Source organism: Phascolarctos cinereus, unplaced genomic scaffold (genome assembly GCF_003287225.1).
Source record: "Phascolarctos cinereus isolate Bilbo 61053 unplaced genomic scaffold, phaCin_HiC Scaffold_3;HRSCAF=262, whole genome shotgun sequence".
In the NCBI taxonomy this organism is placed as follows: Eukaryota; Metazoa; Chordata; class Mammalia; order Diprotodontia; family Phascolarctidae; genus Phascolarctos; species Phascolarctos cinereus.
In genome coordinates, this window is record NW_027555736.1 from 90,590,451 (window position 1) to 90,608,916 (window position 18,466).

An 18,466-nucleotide genomic window follows, 5' to 3' on the forward strand; every position below is an offset into this window, starting at 1 on the left:
GAAGCCTCTTTACCTGACCCTGATATCCACAAACATTTGCTTTGAAGAGTTCCCTGTCCTTTGAAAGGTCAGAGTGATGCCAATGCCAGAGAATGAAAAATAGAGGCTTGCCTGTCTTGTTCATATATCTGTCCTGTCTAAATGCTGACTTTCGGTGTGTGTGTGGTTTGTTGGGGTCTGTGTGCTATTGTTTAGAAACACAATGGAAGAGGCAAAGTGCTTCTTTCTTCTTTTCTTTTTGATACCCAAAACACAACAAACAGACACCACTCCCCCATTTCAGAAAAAGTAACTTAGTATTTGAGTGTCTTCTGTTCATTTCGATGGTTGCTGACAAATAATGAAATTAAGAAAGGAGGCAGGGTATGGAGATAGTATTTAAAGTAGAAAGTTTATTGATGGTAAGGTTTCTTTGTATCTCCCTAAGGGCTGAAGCAGGGTAGATTTATAAAAGCACCCAAATGAGAAATAATTTCAAATCAATTAGTCACTGTGAACTTATATATTCTCAATGATTTTTGGAAAATCAGAATTTTTAATGCCTAGAGCTTTGCAGAATCAGTCTTTTGTATATGAAAGAGGCTTTCACTTTTAAATCACTTAGCATCCTACTTTAAAAATTACAATCAAACCAGAGAGATAAAAAAGTCTCATTCTCTTCCCTAACAGCCTCCAGTCCCAAAGAAGTATTGGGAGAATCAAAATGAATCAGTAATGAGAAAGGAAGAAAAGGTGTCAATCATCTAAGTGGAGCAAAACATTGTATATAGACAAACGAAGGCCTATCATATGTAGACATATGATGCCTTGCACATAATGAGAACTCAATTTATGTCATTTGATGTGATATATATACACAAAGTACATGATGTGTATTATAATGTTCTCTCTACATCGTTGCAATAAGTCAAAGTCTGCTCTCTGACTTTAGGTATTGACTCTGTCAAGACAAATTTGGAAGATAGTGAACTTCCATGTATTAGCCCTACAACATGAACTAATAGAAGACATTTACTCAGGGACAGAACAGAAAAATCCACTGCCACACACAGACTGTGGAGGACAAATACTCAATTCCCCTGAAGGCCAAATAAACAAGTTAAAAATACTGAACAGGGATACAGCCCAAGTATAGTATAGTACAGATTGACTGTAGATCTGGAAAGCCAACTAGCCTAAAAAATACCAGCTCCCAAACATATATGCATATTTGATAGACTAGCAAGAGACTTGTGAATTAAGATATAATATAAGACACAACCTGTCAGATCAGCTCCTCACTGGAGTCAAAAAAGACACAAGACCTCTTAGTTATTTTGAAGTCATTCAGCAGATTACAATACTGTCACTAAATGGTAGAATATTAACTCTCCTGCCTCTCATCACCAAATGCTTCTCTGTGGAAGTAAAAAGGAAACTTCAAGGTCAGAAATTGTAATGACAACAGGTGAAACTAGAGATCAGTATTCAGGACTTGTCTGGCCTTTGAAACCAGAAATCAGTATTCAGGATTTGGCTGGCACCAGGCACATACCTTTATTCTCTAGTGTTTTCTCCAGAGGCCTAAGGAAAAGAAGGGATGTAAATTAAAAGGGGTTAGGAAAGGCACTGTTTGGATGATTCTAGATCCAGGAGATCAAATTCTTTTACAATAATAATGGTAGAACTGACATTCAGCTGCACCACTGAGTTACTTATGATGTGGATAAGAAAGGAGCCTGTCCTAAAACCCAACAATAACAAGAAGTTTCCACCTCAAATGAGCTCATGTTTCAGGAATTTCACTTCAAATCTGATCTCGTTATTTCAACAGTTCTAGCTAGCAACTGACAATTTTTGGATGCTTCAAAGCATTTCCTCAGTGCATAGATACTTGGACTCCTTTTTTTGGGGGGGGGAGGGCATTGTTGAGGGGAGGTAGCTACTTCTGGTTAATCTTGTCACCTTTATTAGAAGCCTTAACAGATGAAAAGCATTAAAAAATACTTTTCCTAATGGGTCTTAGGAACACTTGTTTTGAAACTAGCGTTAAACCAGACAATGTAGGGCTTAGGTAATTACGGGTTGGATTCTGTACTGAGTTCTCCTGATAGCACGAATTAACTTGTCACACCTGATGGATGTTTCCATAGTGCTGAAACAGATGGCCCATCAACAGCATTTGAGGGAATATGTACAAATAAGTTCATACAGAAACAAAATCCTTGCATCAAACTGGAATATTTTAGACTATAGGCATGATAGACACAATCTGAAAATAGCATTTAAAAACAAATTTATTCAAGTTTAAAACATTTCTGTTATACAATTGCACATATTGTGTTCTTAATTCAGATGCTGGTACAAATTCAGATTAGAATGTAAGAAGTATTCTATGATAAGCAGAATTGGAATTCACATGAGTGTGATACTAAAATCCCTAATTTCTTACTTTAATATTCCATATTGCTTCTTATCACAGCTACACCTGAGATAAGGTTGAAAAGTTTAAGAACTGAACAAGGATATCATAGAGACCCTGCAGGCAATAGAGTATTATATTGTGACAAAATAGAATTGGTATGATATCATGTTTCACCTCCAACCTTGTATCAAGAATGCTTAAATTTTTTTTTCAGATCCACTTTTACTAAGTTGAAAGACCTTGAAACTTTCTGATTGCCACAAGCATAACTTTTTTTTCCTGCTTAGTCAATGAATAGCTATGCTTTACCATGACATATTTTTTAAACTGAGTACCAGTTTAGCAAAATATGTCTTTAAACACTATTAAGATGGACCATTTTTCTATGTACCATTTTCTACACACCGCTTTTTGTGTGTGTGTATATGTATATAAACATATATGTTTTTATAGTTATTTGCATTATTCACATTTAAAATATTTAAATATTCATAATTCTGCCAAAAAGTATTAATTTTTACCTTATGTGAGAGATCAAAACTGAGATTATTTGCCTTGGATTGACTTTAAGACCATTTTTTCAGAGGTTGAATGTTGTGATACTGCAGAAATTCATAGAAAAGTCATCAGGGAAGTTTATTTAGTGATATCACAGAGCATGAACATATAAGTCTTGTTAATATTAGAAATCTCAAATAAATAAGTCTAAAAAACTTGACTTGTTTCCTCCCTTCAGGAGGACAATAACCCAGCTTTGTAATTATAGGATCTTAGACCGAGAAGTCCCATCTTAGATGCTGCACCAGCCCTAGGCTAAGTTGACTGAAGGTGTGTAGTCTTCCTCATCAATATTTTAATTAGCTTTTACTTTTAGTGCAAGAAGCATTGTGTATACAAAGATGGCATTGAAACAATGATTATGTGAGTTCAAAGCCTGCTTCCCACACAATCTGACTATGTGACCCTGGCCAAGTGACTTCCCCTCTACGTGCTCAAGGCACCTCTTTAATACTAATAATAAGTTGCATTGGAGGAGTTGCTCACAAAGTTCCCTCTACCAGGGAAATTACTTATCCCAACTTTCAGCAGCTGATCAATAGATCACACCCATCATGTTGCTACTATTATATATTCACAATGACACATTGAAAATACAACTGTCAGAAATGGTGAAGTTACTTAAAATTAATTTGACAGCATATTTCTGAACTTTTTAGGTTTTATTTTTGTTAATGCAGGCAAGTTCCCAGGTTCAATCTCTCAAAAAGGCCAGTTAATTCCAGCATTGATATCACCACCACCACCACAATCATCATCATCATTATCATCATTCCTTCCCATCTTGTCCCTTGGAATTCAGCTAGAAAAGATCTTGGGATAAACTGATATACTGCTATAGTTCTTTCATATTTATTTTTCTGCAGACTATTTCACTGGTGAATAACCTAGCTGCTCTTTGTAGTTGAATAAAAGTATTAGGATGTAGGCTCACTGAAAGCCTCCTTAGTATTTATTATTTGTTTTGTTGTTGTTTTGTTTTGAGGCAATTGGGGTTAAGTAACTTGCCCAGGGTCACACAGCTAGTAAGTGTCAAGTGTTTGGTCTGAGACCAGATTTGAACTCAGGTCCTCCTGACTTCAGGGCCGGTGCTGTATCCACTAGACCATTAGCTGCCCCTCTTGGTATTTATTATTAATATTATTACTGCAATGATGTTGTTAGACTTGTATAGTGTCTGTCAGTCTACAAAACATTACTTGACCACCTTGTAAATTAGATAGTCAATGTACTATTACCACCCTGACCACTTTCCCCATTTTATGGATGGAGTATCTGAGGCTCCAAAAGGTTGAATGACTGTTTTTCAAGCTTACCTGGTGGGTAGGTGATGAAAAGAAGATTTCACTCCAGGTTTACTGACCAAGTGTTTTCATTGCACCATCTGATTCTATTTTGTGATCAGTGCGCTAACTCTCTGGAATGTGTATTGCTCAGTTCAACCCTCACCTTTACTGAAAGAATAATTCCCCTGTCAGTAATGGTTCTATAGCCTCATCTTTGTATTCCAAGTCTGATGCTCCGGGCTTTGCCATACCTTGTTTGATGTGTTGTACGGCTGATGTTGTTTCAGGGTGTCATGCCACTAGAAAGCTGCGCGGTGTTGTGTGTGTACTGTATACTGCAGATTTTTACATGGTGCCTAGCAATTCTGGGTGATCAGAGAAGTATTTAAATAGTAATACAGACTAAAAGTGGGAGGGTTCATAAGCCTCATCAGGTGCACACATTATGATCATATAGCTCCGGTCCCTTGTTAAAACAGGGATGAATCATCACCAGGAAAAATGCCGAAATAGGCTATGCATCAACAATTTCAATCCTGGGTTTACTATGAGCTTTCATTGCCTATTACTTCCCTGCAGAAATAATAATAATAGTAATAACAACTCACATTTGCAAGGAACTTCATACTCATGATCTTATTTGAAATGTATCAAAATGATAGTTTCAGCTTACATGGTTTCAAAATTATGGTTTCAGCATCAACAATGACTTCTGAGTTGACAAAATCCTTTCCTTATAAGACTGAAAGGGTGATAAGTGAGGAATTACTGTACTCCTATCCTACAGGGGAGGTGCACAAAGGATCAGCCTTGGAGTGATGAAAACCTGGGTTCAAGTATTCCTTCACATAACTCATCCTGGCTATCCTCAGGGATTAGAGAGAGAGAGAGGAATCACTGATTTCATAGCACTGCATAATCAAATTAATGCTAGAACCTGAGAGGTGTAAGGGGCCTTAGTCCAAGGAACTTCCAATTCGATACCTATCTGAAGCAGAAATCCCTTTATCACATTCCCACAGATGGTCATCCAGACTCTGCTTGAATACCTCTGGTGCCTAGAAGCTCACTTCCTCTAAAAGCAAACCAGCTTCTTAAATAATTCTAATTCTTCCTCTTTTACTTCCTCCTATTCATCCTAACTCTGCCTTGCTGGGGCTAAACAGTTTAGTTGGGCGACCAATAGACCTTTGGACAAGTCTAAAGAGTGAAGACAACGTCTTATAGATGTGACACAGGTCGAATTTTCCAAAACAAGGTCCATTCTCTGTGCATACAGCAGGGAATTGGACCGCCCTCTCTTGGCACATACCCTATGACAGGTTTTGCTAGCGCCCAGACCTTGAATTTCCAGCCCACCTAGCCCAGTGTCTATGTGTCTGTATTATTATAATAAAGCCTTTTTTATTTGGCTAACTGTACTCAGGCATTGTGCACAGAATTTTTGCTAGGATATTTCTCTTTAGACATTTTCAATTGAAACCAACACTGGCTATCAATTCAGTTCAATCAGGGATGAGAGTGGAAAGGGCAGCTTTCATGTTACAGGGTGTTCCAGAAGTTTAAGTGCAGTTTTAGCTTTAATAGGTAAAACTGCACTCAGACTTTTGGGATACCATATATTTTGTTAATTAAAAGAGACAGTGGATGCTAAAACAGAGAACTGAAGTTACTAGGAGAGTTAAAGAGGGGGGGAAATCCAGTATAAGTATGTGAGGCTTTTGACCTTCCCCTGGGTATATGCTGGTGAGATTCTTTTGTGCATCCTTTAACCTCAAACCTCTAAGAGATTGAAAGATTTATTTTAAATAAGAAAAAAAAACATTTCTAAAGCCCCTGGGGCTCTAAGCATTACAAGCCTAAATTCTCCTGCGTGAGACCCCTTCAGTTATTCATATATTTGAAGAGATGTCCTTAATCCTTTTCTCTGGATGGGGAGAAGCAGAGGCAAAAGAAAGAGGGAGAGAGAGAGTGATGGAGAGAAACACCAGGAGACAAATAGAGAATAATAGCACACTGAACTTGCATGCCTGAAGACCTGGGTTTGCATTCCATCTCAGATTCTCTCTAAGTTGCTCTACCCTAAGCAATTACATAACCTCTCTGAGCCCTAGGGATAATTGTGCCTACCTCGCAGGCTTGTTGTGAGGATCAAAAAAGATAATGTATGTAAAGAGCTTGCAAAGCTTCAAGGCTGTAGTAACATCCCCTCATGTCATTGGCAATTTTTTAAAAAATAAAAATGACATGCCAAGAACTGTATCAATTAACAAACATGGACTAAGTACCTACCATGTAATGGGCACTGTGCTAAGTGCTGCAGATGCAAAACTACAAGTGGAATAGTGCCTCCCCTCGAAAAGCTTACATTCTCATGAGGCAAATAACATGTACATAAATAAGCCTAGACAGAATAAAGAGAATCCATGTTTGGGGGGAAAGAGCACACACAGGTAGCTGGTCAGGGATAAGAAAAAGCTTCATGAAGGTGAGCCTTGAACTGAGTTTTAAAGGAATCCAGGCATACACCAAGGGACAGTTGGACAAGTGAAGAGCACGGACTATTTCCTCACCCTGGGCACTAAGCTTGTAGTTGCCATAAAGTGACTTCTAGTGAAATGATCGTCCTTGCTGTCATTCTTTTGGAGAGCAGACTCCACTAAGATGAAGATAAAATGTAGGCATTTTGAGCAATTTCTGCCTTCCCAGTGATATTTCTGATTTCAAACTATCAGATTCACAGAAAGCCTGCAGAGCAGAATATCAAACAGTAGTTTGGCAAAATACTACTATTAGTCTTTGAATCCAGATAAGCTGGGGCTTGCATGAGTACAGGCCTCATACTGAGCTTGAAAGACAGGTACAAAGATAAAAAACAAACTGAGTGTCATTTTGACAGGATAAAGCAGCCAGAGGCACAAAAGAGGAGGACTGACTTCTGGAAATGCAACTTAAAAACAAAAACAAAAACAAAACAACCTTCAGGCTGTACTTTCCTAGACCTATCCAAAGGTCATAGGATCATAGAATTAGAGATGAAAGAGACCTTCAAAGTCATCTGATCTAATTGCTTCATTTTACAGGCAAGAAAGCAAAGATCCAGTGAAGGGAAGTAGTTTACCCAAAGTCACAGAGTTAGTTAAGTATCAGAGACAAGGTCTTAACCCAAGTCTTCTGACTCCCAATCCAAGAATCTTAATAATTTCCCACTTTGGGAATGGCAGATGCAATATGTGTGTGTGTGTGTGTGTGTGTGTGTGTGTGTGTGTGTGTGTGTATTTTTTCACATAAAGAAAAATTCACTTGAATTAGTAAGGTAAACATGGATTTATGTTTTGGGGCTGTCCTATGAAGGAACCTTTAGGAATCCCAACATGTGCCACTCACCCTCTCTCTCTAGCTATAGGAGGAAGGTCTGACACTTCAAGGAAGATGGTACAGAAGTAGACTTTATTAATGATCGAATGTGTCTAATTTTCCCTGACATTTCTGGCTCCTAGGCTTCACTTAACTCAGGAATATGTTGATTTCGGGTGGATGTGCCAAGACTGGGTGGGGTGAGGGAATGTGTTTCTTTGGAAAGATAAAAGATTCAGTTGAACTGACCCTCTGGTTATAGGAAAGAACCACAGTAACTGTGGGTGGGAAATGACACCAATTAAGAGACCGGCTGGTAGCACCAACTGTTTCTTTAGTCTAATTTCTGCTTACAGACTCTGTTTTCCAAATCATTCTGAGCACGTGCTAGTATCTCCCTACCCCAAGCCGATGTTCTTTTCATGATATAATTAGAACGCTCAGAGTATTTAAACACTCAGATTGCTAGCTGCCGGGGAGCCCAGATGATGCTCCCTCTTTCTTCCTCCTTCCTTCCATTCCGCTCTCCTTCTCCGTCTCCCTCTTTCTCTGCCCCTCTCTCTTTATTTATTAATGTGCACGACAGTCCACCAAGACAGTATTATGACTGCCCACAAAACACACATGCTAAACCCAGCGTTCCTCTTGGTACCGTCCAGTTCCATCCCATCACCCTAGCATTAAGAGAGCGAGTCCCCTCTAGTGGCTGAAAAGATATGTTCTCATTGGATTTCTGTGGTGGTAAGGACCAAGAGTAGGGGGCGGGACAGGTCACGTGATCTTCTTGGCTCCCACGCCCCTATTGGGCAGGACTCCTCCCCAAACTTAGTGCTTGGATTGTGCGCTTAGGTTCCCTCTTTTCGTACATAAACAGAATAAACCAGGCCCCTGAGTGCGAGGGGTGGGGCAGGAACCGTGCGTGGAATAATATAATCGCTCAAAATCACAGCAACATAAGGAGATGCGTTAAGTCCTGGACAGCCAACTGGGAACGAGCTAACTTCAAGTTACACCTCCACGCCTCTCTCCCTCCCTATCCAAAAGCGCTGTCTGTCACTGGAGAGCCGACGCTTTCTTCACTCTCACATTCACTCACCTCCAGGGTGAGTCGGCTAATCCGGGGTGGTCCTCGAATCCTCGGCGGGCGCCCTGGTTGCCAACTTCCAAGGAGGTGCCGGAGGATCAGAGGGGCTGTCGGCGGGTTTGTAGGTCCAAGTCTTTTGGAAGGGAGTAGCTTTCCCGCGTTGCGCTGCCTGGAACTTAGACGTGGGCGCTCGGAGGGAGTGGAGATGATCCCGGATAATCGGACTTCGCAGAGCCTGCTGTCCGCCCTGCATCCGCGCAATGCCAGCCCGCAGTTCGCGGGGCTGCAGTTCGTACAGTCTTTCAAGCCTCTCATCATCCCTGGCTATTCACTCGTTGTGTCTGTCGGGGTCGTGGGCAACTACCTTCTCATCTATGTCATCTGTCGGACCAGGCGTATGCACAATGTAACCAACTTTCTCGTGGGCAACCTGGCCTTCTCGGACATCCTAATGTGCGCCACCTGCGTGCCCCTGACTCTAGCTTACACCTTCGAGCCGCGGGGCTGGGTATACGGCCGCTTCCTGTGTTACTTCGTGTTCCTCATGCAGCCTGTGACCGTATCGGTGTCTGTGTTCACCCTGACGGTCATCGCGGTGGACCGTTACCACGCCACTGCTCACCCGCTGCGCCGCCGCCGCCTCAGTGTCCCCGCCTGTGCTGGTGTGTTGGCAGCCATCTGGTTGCTGAGCTGCGCCCTGGCCGCTCCTGCGCTCCTCCACACCTACCACGCCGACTTCCCCGAGCTGCACTTCGCCATCTGCGAGGAGTTTTGGTTTCACCGCGAGCGGGATCGGTTGGCCTACGCCTACAGCACCCTGCTGCTCACTTACGTGCTGCCCCTGGGAGTCATCTCCGTGTCCTACCTGCGCATCTCCGTGCGCCTCCGCAACCGCGTGCTCCCGGGAAACGCCACGTCGCAGCAGCAGGCTGAGTGGGACCGCGCCCGGAGGCGCAAGACCTTCCGCTTGCTCGTGCTTGTGGTGGCCGCCTTCGGGGCATGCTGGCTCCCGTTGCACATCTTTAACCTGGTCAAGGACCTGGACATCAGCCTCATTGACAAGCGCTACTTCAACCTGCTGCAGCTGCTCTGCCACTGGCTCGCCATGACCTCTGCCTGCACCAACGCCTTCCTCTACGCCTGGCTCCACGACAGCTTCCGCTGCGAACTCAAGAAGATGTTCTGTTGGAAACGCTGGTGGCGGCGGCGCCGGAGGACGAAGCGCGTCCAGCCAGTGGACGGGCCTCCAGCATGCCCACTCGCGACTGTGGTCCTGTGAGGCCGCGGGAGAGGTGGAGGCGCACGAAAAGTTGATTTCTCCAGCACTGCGCTGAGTAGACGGTCAGTCAGATTGAACCAACCCAGGGGGGCCGCTAGCATACATACTGCAGTTGCCGCAGCCGTCCCTCAAACTCAACTTTTGCGCCCCCGGGTTCCCTTTAGCGCCGTCCACCAACTGAAATGGAGGTATTAAAAACAAAACAAAATGAAAACAAACCCAAAAACCCAACCCAACTCATTTTTGAGGAAGGACCTTATTCCTTTCCCATCTCTATCCACACACTCCTAACCCCTGCTTCCACTTCTTTCCCAGCCAACGCACACAGAATTAGCTGATCTGCCCTCGCTTTGTCCATCCTCTCACCAACTGAGAGGAAGACCCCACTACAGTGATTCCTACGCTTCTCCCAGCACGGAGACACCATGGCTTATCTCACTTCGTTAGCTCTGGGGCGCCCAGGACCCTCGGGTCCAGCCACTAGGGCGCTTTGGGCGGGAGGAGGTGAAGTGTGAAGAGAGCGTGAGGGATGTTTCATAAGCTTCAAGAAAGAACAGGGTTGGACAGCTACTCTGTGGTTTGCCTTTCTCCCCTCCCCTCACGCACAGACTCTCAACGCAGACCTTGCTTTCCACCCGCTCTGTACTGTATAGAAATTGCAGAGAGCTGCATAGACGACACCTAGGTGTACATTGTCACTAACTTTGGTGAACTCTGCTTTTATTTCCAAACGAACAATCTCAGAGCTGTACCTTCTTTCCTCTCTTCCTCTGCCTCTTTAGTCACTCCTGAAAACTTTTTTTTTTTTTTTTTTTTTTTTTTTTTTTGTAGACAGAGCTCGGAGAGCGCCTAGTAAGTGCAACGGTCGTCTTTCAGTTACCTACTCGAAACTTTGGCTCCTGAGTGACATTTTATTGGAGGTTGGGGGTAGGCAGAGGAATGAGGGATAGGGATTTTCAAAGAATTGCCAAGCTTGAAGTATCATGACCCAGAGTTCTTCTTTTCCTGGGAAGATGTTCCTTGTCCAATTTCTGCCAGGTGAAGTCAGATGTGTGATCCAGAAACAACTTCTTCCGTAAGGGCTGGAACAGAGTGAAAATAACAGACAGTTCTTCACTGCACAAAAAGTGGTTGTTTATGTGGTTATGACATTTTTTTTTCCTGCTTCGGGCACAGACCCTGCTGATTTTTTAAAAATTTAAATTTGCTACCCACCTCATACTGCTCTGGCTCCTGTGGTTTAGTTCATTAAAGCCTCCATTGATTACTTTAGAAACGACTTATTAGCTTTTAAAAGGAGGGAACCAATTATTACCTTCTAGTCCCTGCTGGAAGTCTTCAAGCCAAAGCTTCTGTAACATGTCCCACCTAGCCAGGAGCCTCCTCATTTTACTTCTTAAGGGCAAGAGAAGGAGGTAGGGACTGTTATTAGACTTCTTGGATAACATAGGTGGTCTAACCTCTAGCAGTGTGTCATTCCAAGCAAGTTAAGTACCTTCTCTGCACCTCTATTGACTCTATCATTTCCAAACTGAGTTAAAAGGGCTTCTTTTTCCTTTTGTTGCTGGCTTTAACAAAATGTTGAGAGAAGACTTCCCACAAACTTAGTATCCCAGAAATACGAGGATGGAAGGGACCTTGGACATTATTTAATCCAGGAAAGGAAAATGTAGAGAGGTAAAATTATTTGTGTGGCCTGTATATCAAGTCATACAACTGACTATTGACTGACCTTGGATTTTAAAAACTAGGTAGTTTTGTAGTTCCCAGCTCAGTGTTTCTTGTGGCTTGTAGTTCAAAAATTGTAAAAAAGTCAAACATTACATATATTCTTCCTCCACAAAGAATCAAATCCATAAGCCAAATACTAGTGTAAACATGGTAAAATTAGATGAATGTCTAATCCTGATGGAAACATTCCAGATTAGGTAGTCTGGTTTTTATTACTATCATAAAGCTATTGTGCATCAGATGATGCTTTTTGGTCACAGCAATTTAGGAAGACCATTTACTAAGGTCTGTGGGAGGAAGGTGGGGAGGGGTTGTTCCAACCCTGCATTGGTGGAGGGATTGGCTGCTCTGAGGAAATTATGGATGCCTGATGTGTTAAAGTAAGTGTAATTATCTGTGCATTTATCACATTTTCCCCTACCAGATTATGAGCCCCAACAGAGCTTATCTAAACCTTGTGTTTCCCTAGTGCCTAGCAGAGTGCTCTTTACAAGCAAGTACTTAACAAATGTTTGTTGAATTTGATTGCAAATATATTAAAAATAAAGAACTTTTACTGTCTGGCCATAAGTCTGGTTTAGTAAATGAGGTGACAACTATTTTTGAAGTATCTGATTCCATCTCGGGATAATGTGGTCGAGAGATAATAGTTTGGAGGAAAGTGATACAGAATCCTGTTTCCCATTGAACAGCTCAATTGCTCAGTGATTACTGGAGGGCTGACTAAAGGAGCTGATGTGCAAAACCTCAAGGAAACATCAGGGAAGCTGCCTGAAAAACAAAGCGCTGAGAAAATTTCCTGCTGTCATCAGAACTCCAATGGGAATTTGTGCTTGATTTTATAACGAAGGCGACAAATACTTCTCCCAGGTCCCAAGGATGGCTTAGGATTGCAGCTAGGTCTTGATTAGCACAAATGACGAATGAAGCAATTGCAGTACTCCAATTCACACTGTATATTTCCATTGGGCTGAAACCCCTGCCCATATTTGACATAATTATAACTTTATTCACACTAATCAGATCCTGGCTGTATTTATGTAGCAAATAAGGCAAAAGAAGTCTAATTGACTTCCCACTGTTTCTGGTCTCTATGCCTTTTCAGGCTTTCTCCAATGCTTAGAATGCTCTTCTTCCTCTCCTATACCTTCTGGAATTCCTACTTCAAACTCAGCTCAGCATCATCTTCTACATGAGACTTTTTCTGATCTCGCACTCTCCAAGCTGCTAATGCCTTCCCTCCAAATTACCTTGTGTATGTCTTTAATATGCAAATGTGTGTATTTCTTCCAATAGAATGTAAGCTCCTTTAGGGCAGGGACTATTTATTTTTCATCTTTGTATCCCCAGTACTTAGCCTTAGTACTTGGCATGTATTAGTTACCTAATAAATGTTTGTTGATTGAGTATTGAATAAAGTTGACACTCCTTAGCCTGGCATTCAAGGCCTTTTATAATCTAGCCCCAAATTACTGTTCCTGACTTATCTCCCATGCTTCCCCACATGTACTGTATGTCCCAGACAACTTGAATAACTTATCCTTCCCCAAACATGGAAGGCAGCATGGCACAGTAGAAAGAATAATATGATTGAAGCCATAGGATCTGGATTCAAATCCTGGTTCTCTAGGTCAGGGTGGGAGATGGCAGGTTGTGATAGGATTATTATCTACTATAGTTTCCCCTCTGCCTCCCACATGGCTTAGGTTAGTTTTTTGCTTGAAGGGTCCTGAAGCTGACCCTGGGACTTGATAGGGGTTCAGTGGACTAAGGCTCAAGTTGAGCCTCCATTTATGTAGCTTCCTAACATTGCTTACTGGTCAATTAAGGGTATAAAAAAGGCCCATTCACATGAAATCAAGGCCCTTCAGACTGGACAGATGTTCTAAGCCTCTACCTCCATCATCATACCTGCCCTGCAACACCACCTTGGGTATTTTACTACTGATCTTCACTTTATTGATCTTTAAAGCAAGAGAATTGGATTAGACAACCTCTACTATTTCTTTCTCCTCTGAAACTATGATCATGCGCTTTATACTTTCCCCTACCATAGTTCATGATGCTCTTCTGGCATATCTTCTCCTTTAATCTCCACAATATCTACAGAAATCCTATCCATTCTTCAAATGTCATCTCTATGAAACTACTCCTCATCACTCCAGTTAGAAGTGAATCCCACTTTCTTTCTATTTCTTTACCAGTTATTTATGCCTTTTTTATGTTAGCACCACAGTCTGCCTTGGAATATATCATATCCCCCTGCCAGATAAAGCTTGTTGAGGGAAGGGGCCAAACCTAGTCTTCTTTCCAGTCTTCACCAGTACAATGCCTATTGACTAAGCATAGAAGGCACTCAGAATAAATACTTGTTGCCTGACAATGACTAATGCATAGGACAATTAATATGCTCTATTAATGCCTGAAAGTCTTTTCTAGTATAGTCTAACCTGGACAAAGGAAATAATGTTCATGTTAAGGTGGAGGCTGACTTGCAAATGTAATGCAATGATCTCTGATTCTCAGAGGGAAGGGACAAGGTTTCTTTGGTGGTTTAGAAAAAAAAGGTCCAGGAAGGAAATTGAACCTGCAGAGCAAAGCAATATGAACCAAGAGTAACAGGAGACAGAACAATATGGAAGATTTAGGCAAGAGTCACAGAGAGGAAGCAGGATTTCAAGATGCCTTGAAACTATGTCATACAAAGACCAATGAAAGGAACTTGATAAATTTTGGGGAATTTAGCCTGGAGAAGAGAAAACTGAGTTGAAGCAGAAAGGGGATAGAATAGAGCATGGCAGATTGGCTATTATAGCAGAGAGACTAAATTTAACTTCTGGAAGACAGGGCTGCAAGTGAATGTTTCTGTAGAACAGATTTCACTCGGTTTGGCATGGCCCCAGCCTGTGAAGACCTTCATGGTGAAAGGGAAGCCCAAGTTTGTTGGGGTTAGGATTGAGGATGGCCTGTTTTAATAGGATCACTATCTACCAGAGGCTGGGAACCTCTTTCTGGGACTTGAAAGATCCAGGGAGTGAAGGCTTATGCTGAGCCTCCATTGACATAGCTTACTGGAGGACAGATTGGAGTGGGGAAAGACCTGAGGTCCCTACCAACCGGAGGGTTATTACAATGGTCCAAGCATGAGCCACCAAGACTGGTGGTTATGTAAGTTGAGAGAAGGGGATGTCTATGAGAGAAGTAGAGAAGGTAAAATTGACAAGACTTTACAACAGAATGGATATGTGGGATGAGAATGAGGAATTGAGGATGACACTAAGGGTTTAAGCCTGTGTAACTGGGAGGATGGTGATGCCTTTAACAGTTCCCTCAATAGGCAAGTTTAGAAAAGTGGAAGATTTCTGGGGAAAGATAATGAATTTCTTTCTGGATATGATGGGTTTGCCTGTAGGAAATCCAATTCAAAATGTCTAAAAGAAGTTGGTGATGTGGGACTACAGCTCAGAAGGAAGATTGGGATGGACACAAAGCTTTGAAAATCATTTGCATGTAGATTATCATTGAACCCGTAGAAGCTGAAGAAAGCTCTAGTGAGATAGTATTGAGGGATAAGAGAAGAGGGCCCAGGATAGAACTTTGAGATGCACATAGTTAATGGGTATAACATGGATGAAGATGCTTTGAAGGAGGCTGAGAAGGAGCTGTCAAACAGATAGGAGAACTAGGAGAGAGCAGTGTCCCAAACACCTTAGAAAGGAGATAGTATGCAGGAGGTGATTAACAGTGTTTAAGGTTGTAGAGAGATAAAGAAAGATGAAGACAGTGTAGCTAGGTGTCTCAGTGGATATAGCACTGGCCATGGAGCCAGGAGGACCTGAATTCAAATTGAGCCACAAACACTTCTTATGTGACCCTGGGCAAGTCACTTAACCCTGATTGCCTAAAAAAAAAGAGAGATGAAGACTGAGAAAAGGCAATTAAGATCTGGCAATTAAGAGATCATTAATAACTTTGGAGATAGCAGTTTCAGTGAAATGGTTAGGTTAGAAGACAGATTGCAAAGGGTTTAGAAGAAAGTGAAAATAGCAGAAGTAGAAGCAACTACTGGTTGTAGCTTTCTTAAAGGGTTTATCCTAAAAGAAGAAGAGATATAGGATAATAGTTTGATTGGATTAAGTGAGAGTTTTTTTAAGAGTAGAGAGGAATCTGTAAGTATCAGGGAGACAGAGAGAGAGAGAGAGAGAGAGAGAGAGAGAGAGAGAGAGAGAGAGAGAGAGAGAGAGGATGATACAGGCAGGAAATATGCTGGAAAATATGGGGTATGGACTGAGATGGAATCGAAGATTGATGCATAAACATTTGTCTTGGCAAGGAAAAGATCTTCATGTGAGGCAGCGATGACAGGATATAGAGGGGAGGAGGTTTGGCTGATGTGAGATGAAGAGGAGGGGAGCTTTTGGCACAAATTTTTTTTTTAAAGAAATACGAGGTGAGATTCTTAGCAGAGAGGATAAGGTGAGGGAGTGCTGTGAAAGCCTTGAGGAAGGATGGAAAGGTTTGGAATAATTGCTGTCATAAGTAGGATAGGGAATCAATTAGGAAGGTATAAAAGAACTGCCTTGCTCCACTGAGGGCCCAGTTGAGATTAGATAAAATACATTTGTAGTGCACTCGAGACAGTTTCCTAATTTCTTCAGCTCCATTCAGCAGCAAATGAATAAGTATGCCCAGAGTGGATGATTAACAAACTCTCACCATCTATTATTGTCTCAATCCCTGTGATATTAAACTATCAGCTACCTAAGTTCAAAACAAGCCCTTTCCTAAGCCTCACTTCAACTCTATTCCCTCTCACATCTTTCTCTCTAGTTCTGCATAGTCCTTTCACTGTGCCCTCTGGAATTCCTGTTCCATAATTGAAAATATTCCTTTTATTTCAGATCTTTTCCTCTCATGCTTCTTCTGGCTTCTGCCACTTACAGAGAACTGGCTTTTCTGACCATCTTCTCCAGCAATGGCCATACCTTCTCTCTTTTCTCTTTCGTGTTTTTTCTTGGTGGGGAGTCAGACATATTTCTTGCTCTGCACTGACCCTTCCAGACTCTTCCTTTGCTGCCACCTTTCATGTTCACAGCCTCATTGTTATCCTTTACTCTTCACTATTCCTTTCCCCACACATCCAGTCAGTTGCCAAATATTATTTCTGCTTCTGCCTCTCTCCCCCAACCACCACCTTAGTCCAGGCCCTCATGTACTTTTGCTTGGACTGTTGCAATAGTCTACTAATTATCCTATCTGCCCCAAGTCCTTCCCCACTCCAGTCCATTCTCAACACAGCCACCATAGATGATTTTCTTGACACTCATGCCTGAGCATGCCATTTTCCTATTCAATAAGCTTCAGTGGCTGCTAGAATCAATTTTACATTCTTCTGTTTGACATTTAAAATACTTAGCGTGGATCCAACCTACCTTTCCAGTCTCATTATATGCTGTTCTTCTTCACATACTACCTGGCCAAGCCAATCAGGCCTTCTTGCTGTTCCTTGAACATGATATTCCATTTCTCATCTCCATGGCTTTGCACTCACTATCATCCATGCCTGGAATGCCACCCCACCCCCATCTCTGTCTCTTAGAATCCAATGTTTCAGGATTCAGCTCAAGCATCACATACTTCATGAAACCTCACCTGATGCTTCTAGCTACAAGTACCCTCTTCAAAACTACCAACAGTGTTTTTATGTTGCATATCATCTGTATGCATTTATTCATGTTATATGTAGATTCACGTAACATATAGATTTGTGTTATATATTCTGTCTTTGTATACATATATGCATATATGTGTATATGTGTGTGTATCTATTAAGAGTTAGATTTTGTGTATAACTAAAACAGAAAGCTGAAATACGGGGAAATAATTCATTCCAACCCACAAGATTGCAAAAGAGAAAAAGGAGGCAATAGTGTTGCTGATAAACTGTTGGACTGTGTGACAGGAGACCTCTGCATGTTCTCAAAAACAGAATGTCTTCAGGATAAGAAAAAAGACTTGTGTCAATATTATGTCAACTAAGGAACAATGTTTTGTAAAGAGAAGAAGCAGAGTTTGCTCAAGGGTATAAAAATTGTGGCAATTTCAGGGAATTTTGTGGTCTCTCACAGGCCACCTTCGTGCATGTATTTCTACATGTATTCAAGATGTTGCATGTGACAATCAATAAACTTCTCATTAACTTGAGATAGTTTCTGCCTCCTGATTTTTACAACCCAATTCTCCCTCTGTTTCTCTGTCTTTCCATGTTGGGCGAGCTAAATGGCACAACGAATAAAGTACTGGCTCTGGAAGACCTGAGTTCAAATTCAGCCCCGGACATTTACTAGCTATGTGACCCTAGGCAAGTCACTTAACCTCTGTTAGCCTCAGTTTCCTTAACTGTAAAATGGAGATAATACCTACCTCCCAGGGTTGCTGTGAAGATCAAATGAGATAATAATTGTAAGTGCTTAGCACAATACCTGGCACATAGTAGGCTCTATATGAATGCTCGCTATTATTATTACTATTAATTATTATTATTTTATCTTTCCTGATAGAATATAACTTCCTCAAGGGCATAGATTGTTTCATTTTTGTCTTTGTGTTCCCAGGCCCTAGCACTGAGGCTAGCTTGTGATAAGCATTTAATAAGAACTTGTTGATTATGCCCGGGCTTTACCCACTGGAAGGGAGGGGGAAGGTCCAGTGTTGTACCTGTGGACAGGAATGATGGTGATTGAGGAGAAAGAATCAGCTTCTCACCC

General features: G+C 41.8%; 1 protein-coding gene across 1 annotated transcript; it reads left to right on the forward strand.

Moving 5' to 3' along the window:
- Nucleotides 1–8,503: 8,503 nt before the first annotated feature.
- On the forward strand, nucleotides 8,504–10,789 carry PRLHR (prolactin releasing hormone receptor). Its single transcript, XM_020988195.2, has one exon. It carries the CDS (start codon nucleotides 8,895–8,897, stop codon nucleotides 9,966–9,968), a length of 1,074 nt encoding a protein of 357 aa, XP_020843854.1. The 5' UTR covers nucleotides 8,504–8,894; the 3' UTR covers nucleotides 9,969–10,789.
- The last annotated feature ends 7,677 nt before the right edge of the window (nucleotides 10,790–18,466 follow it).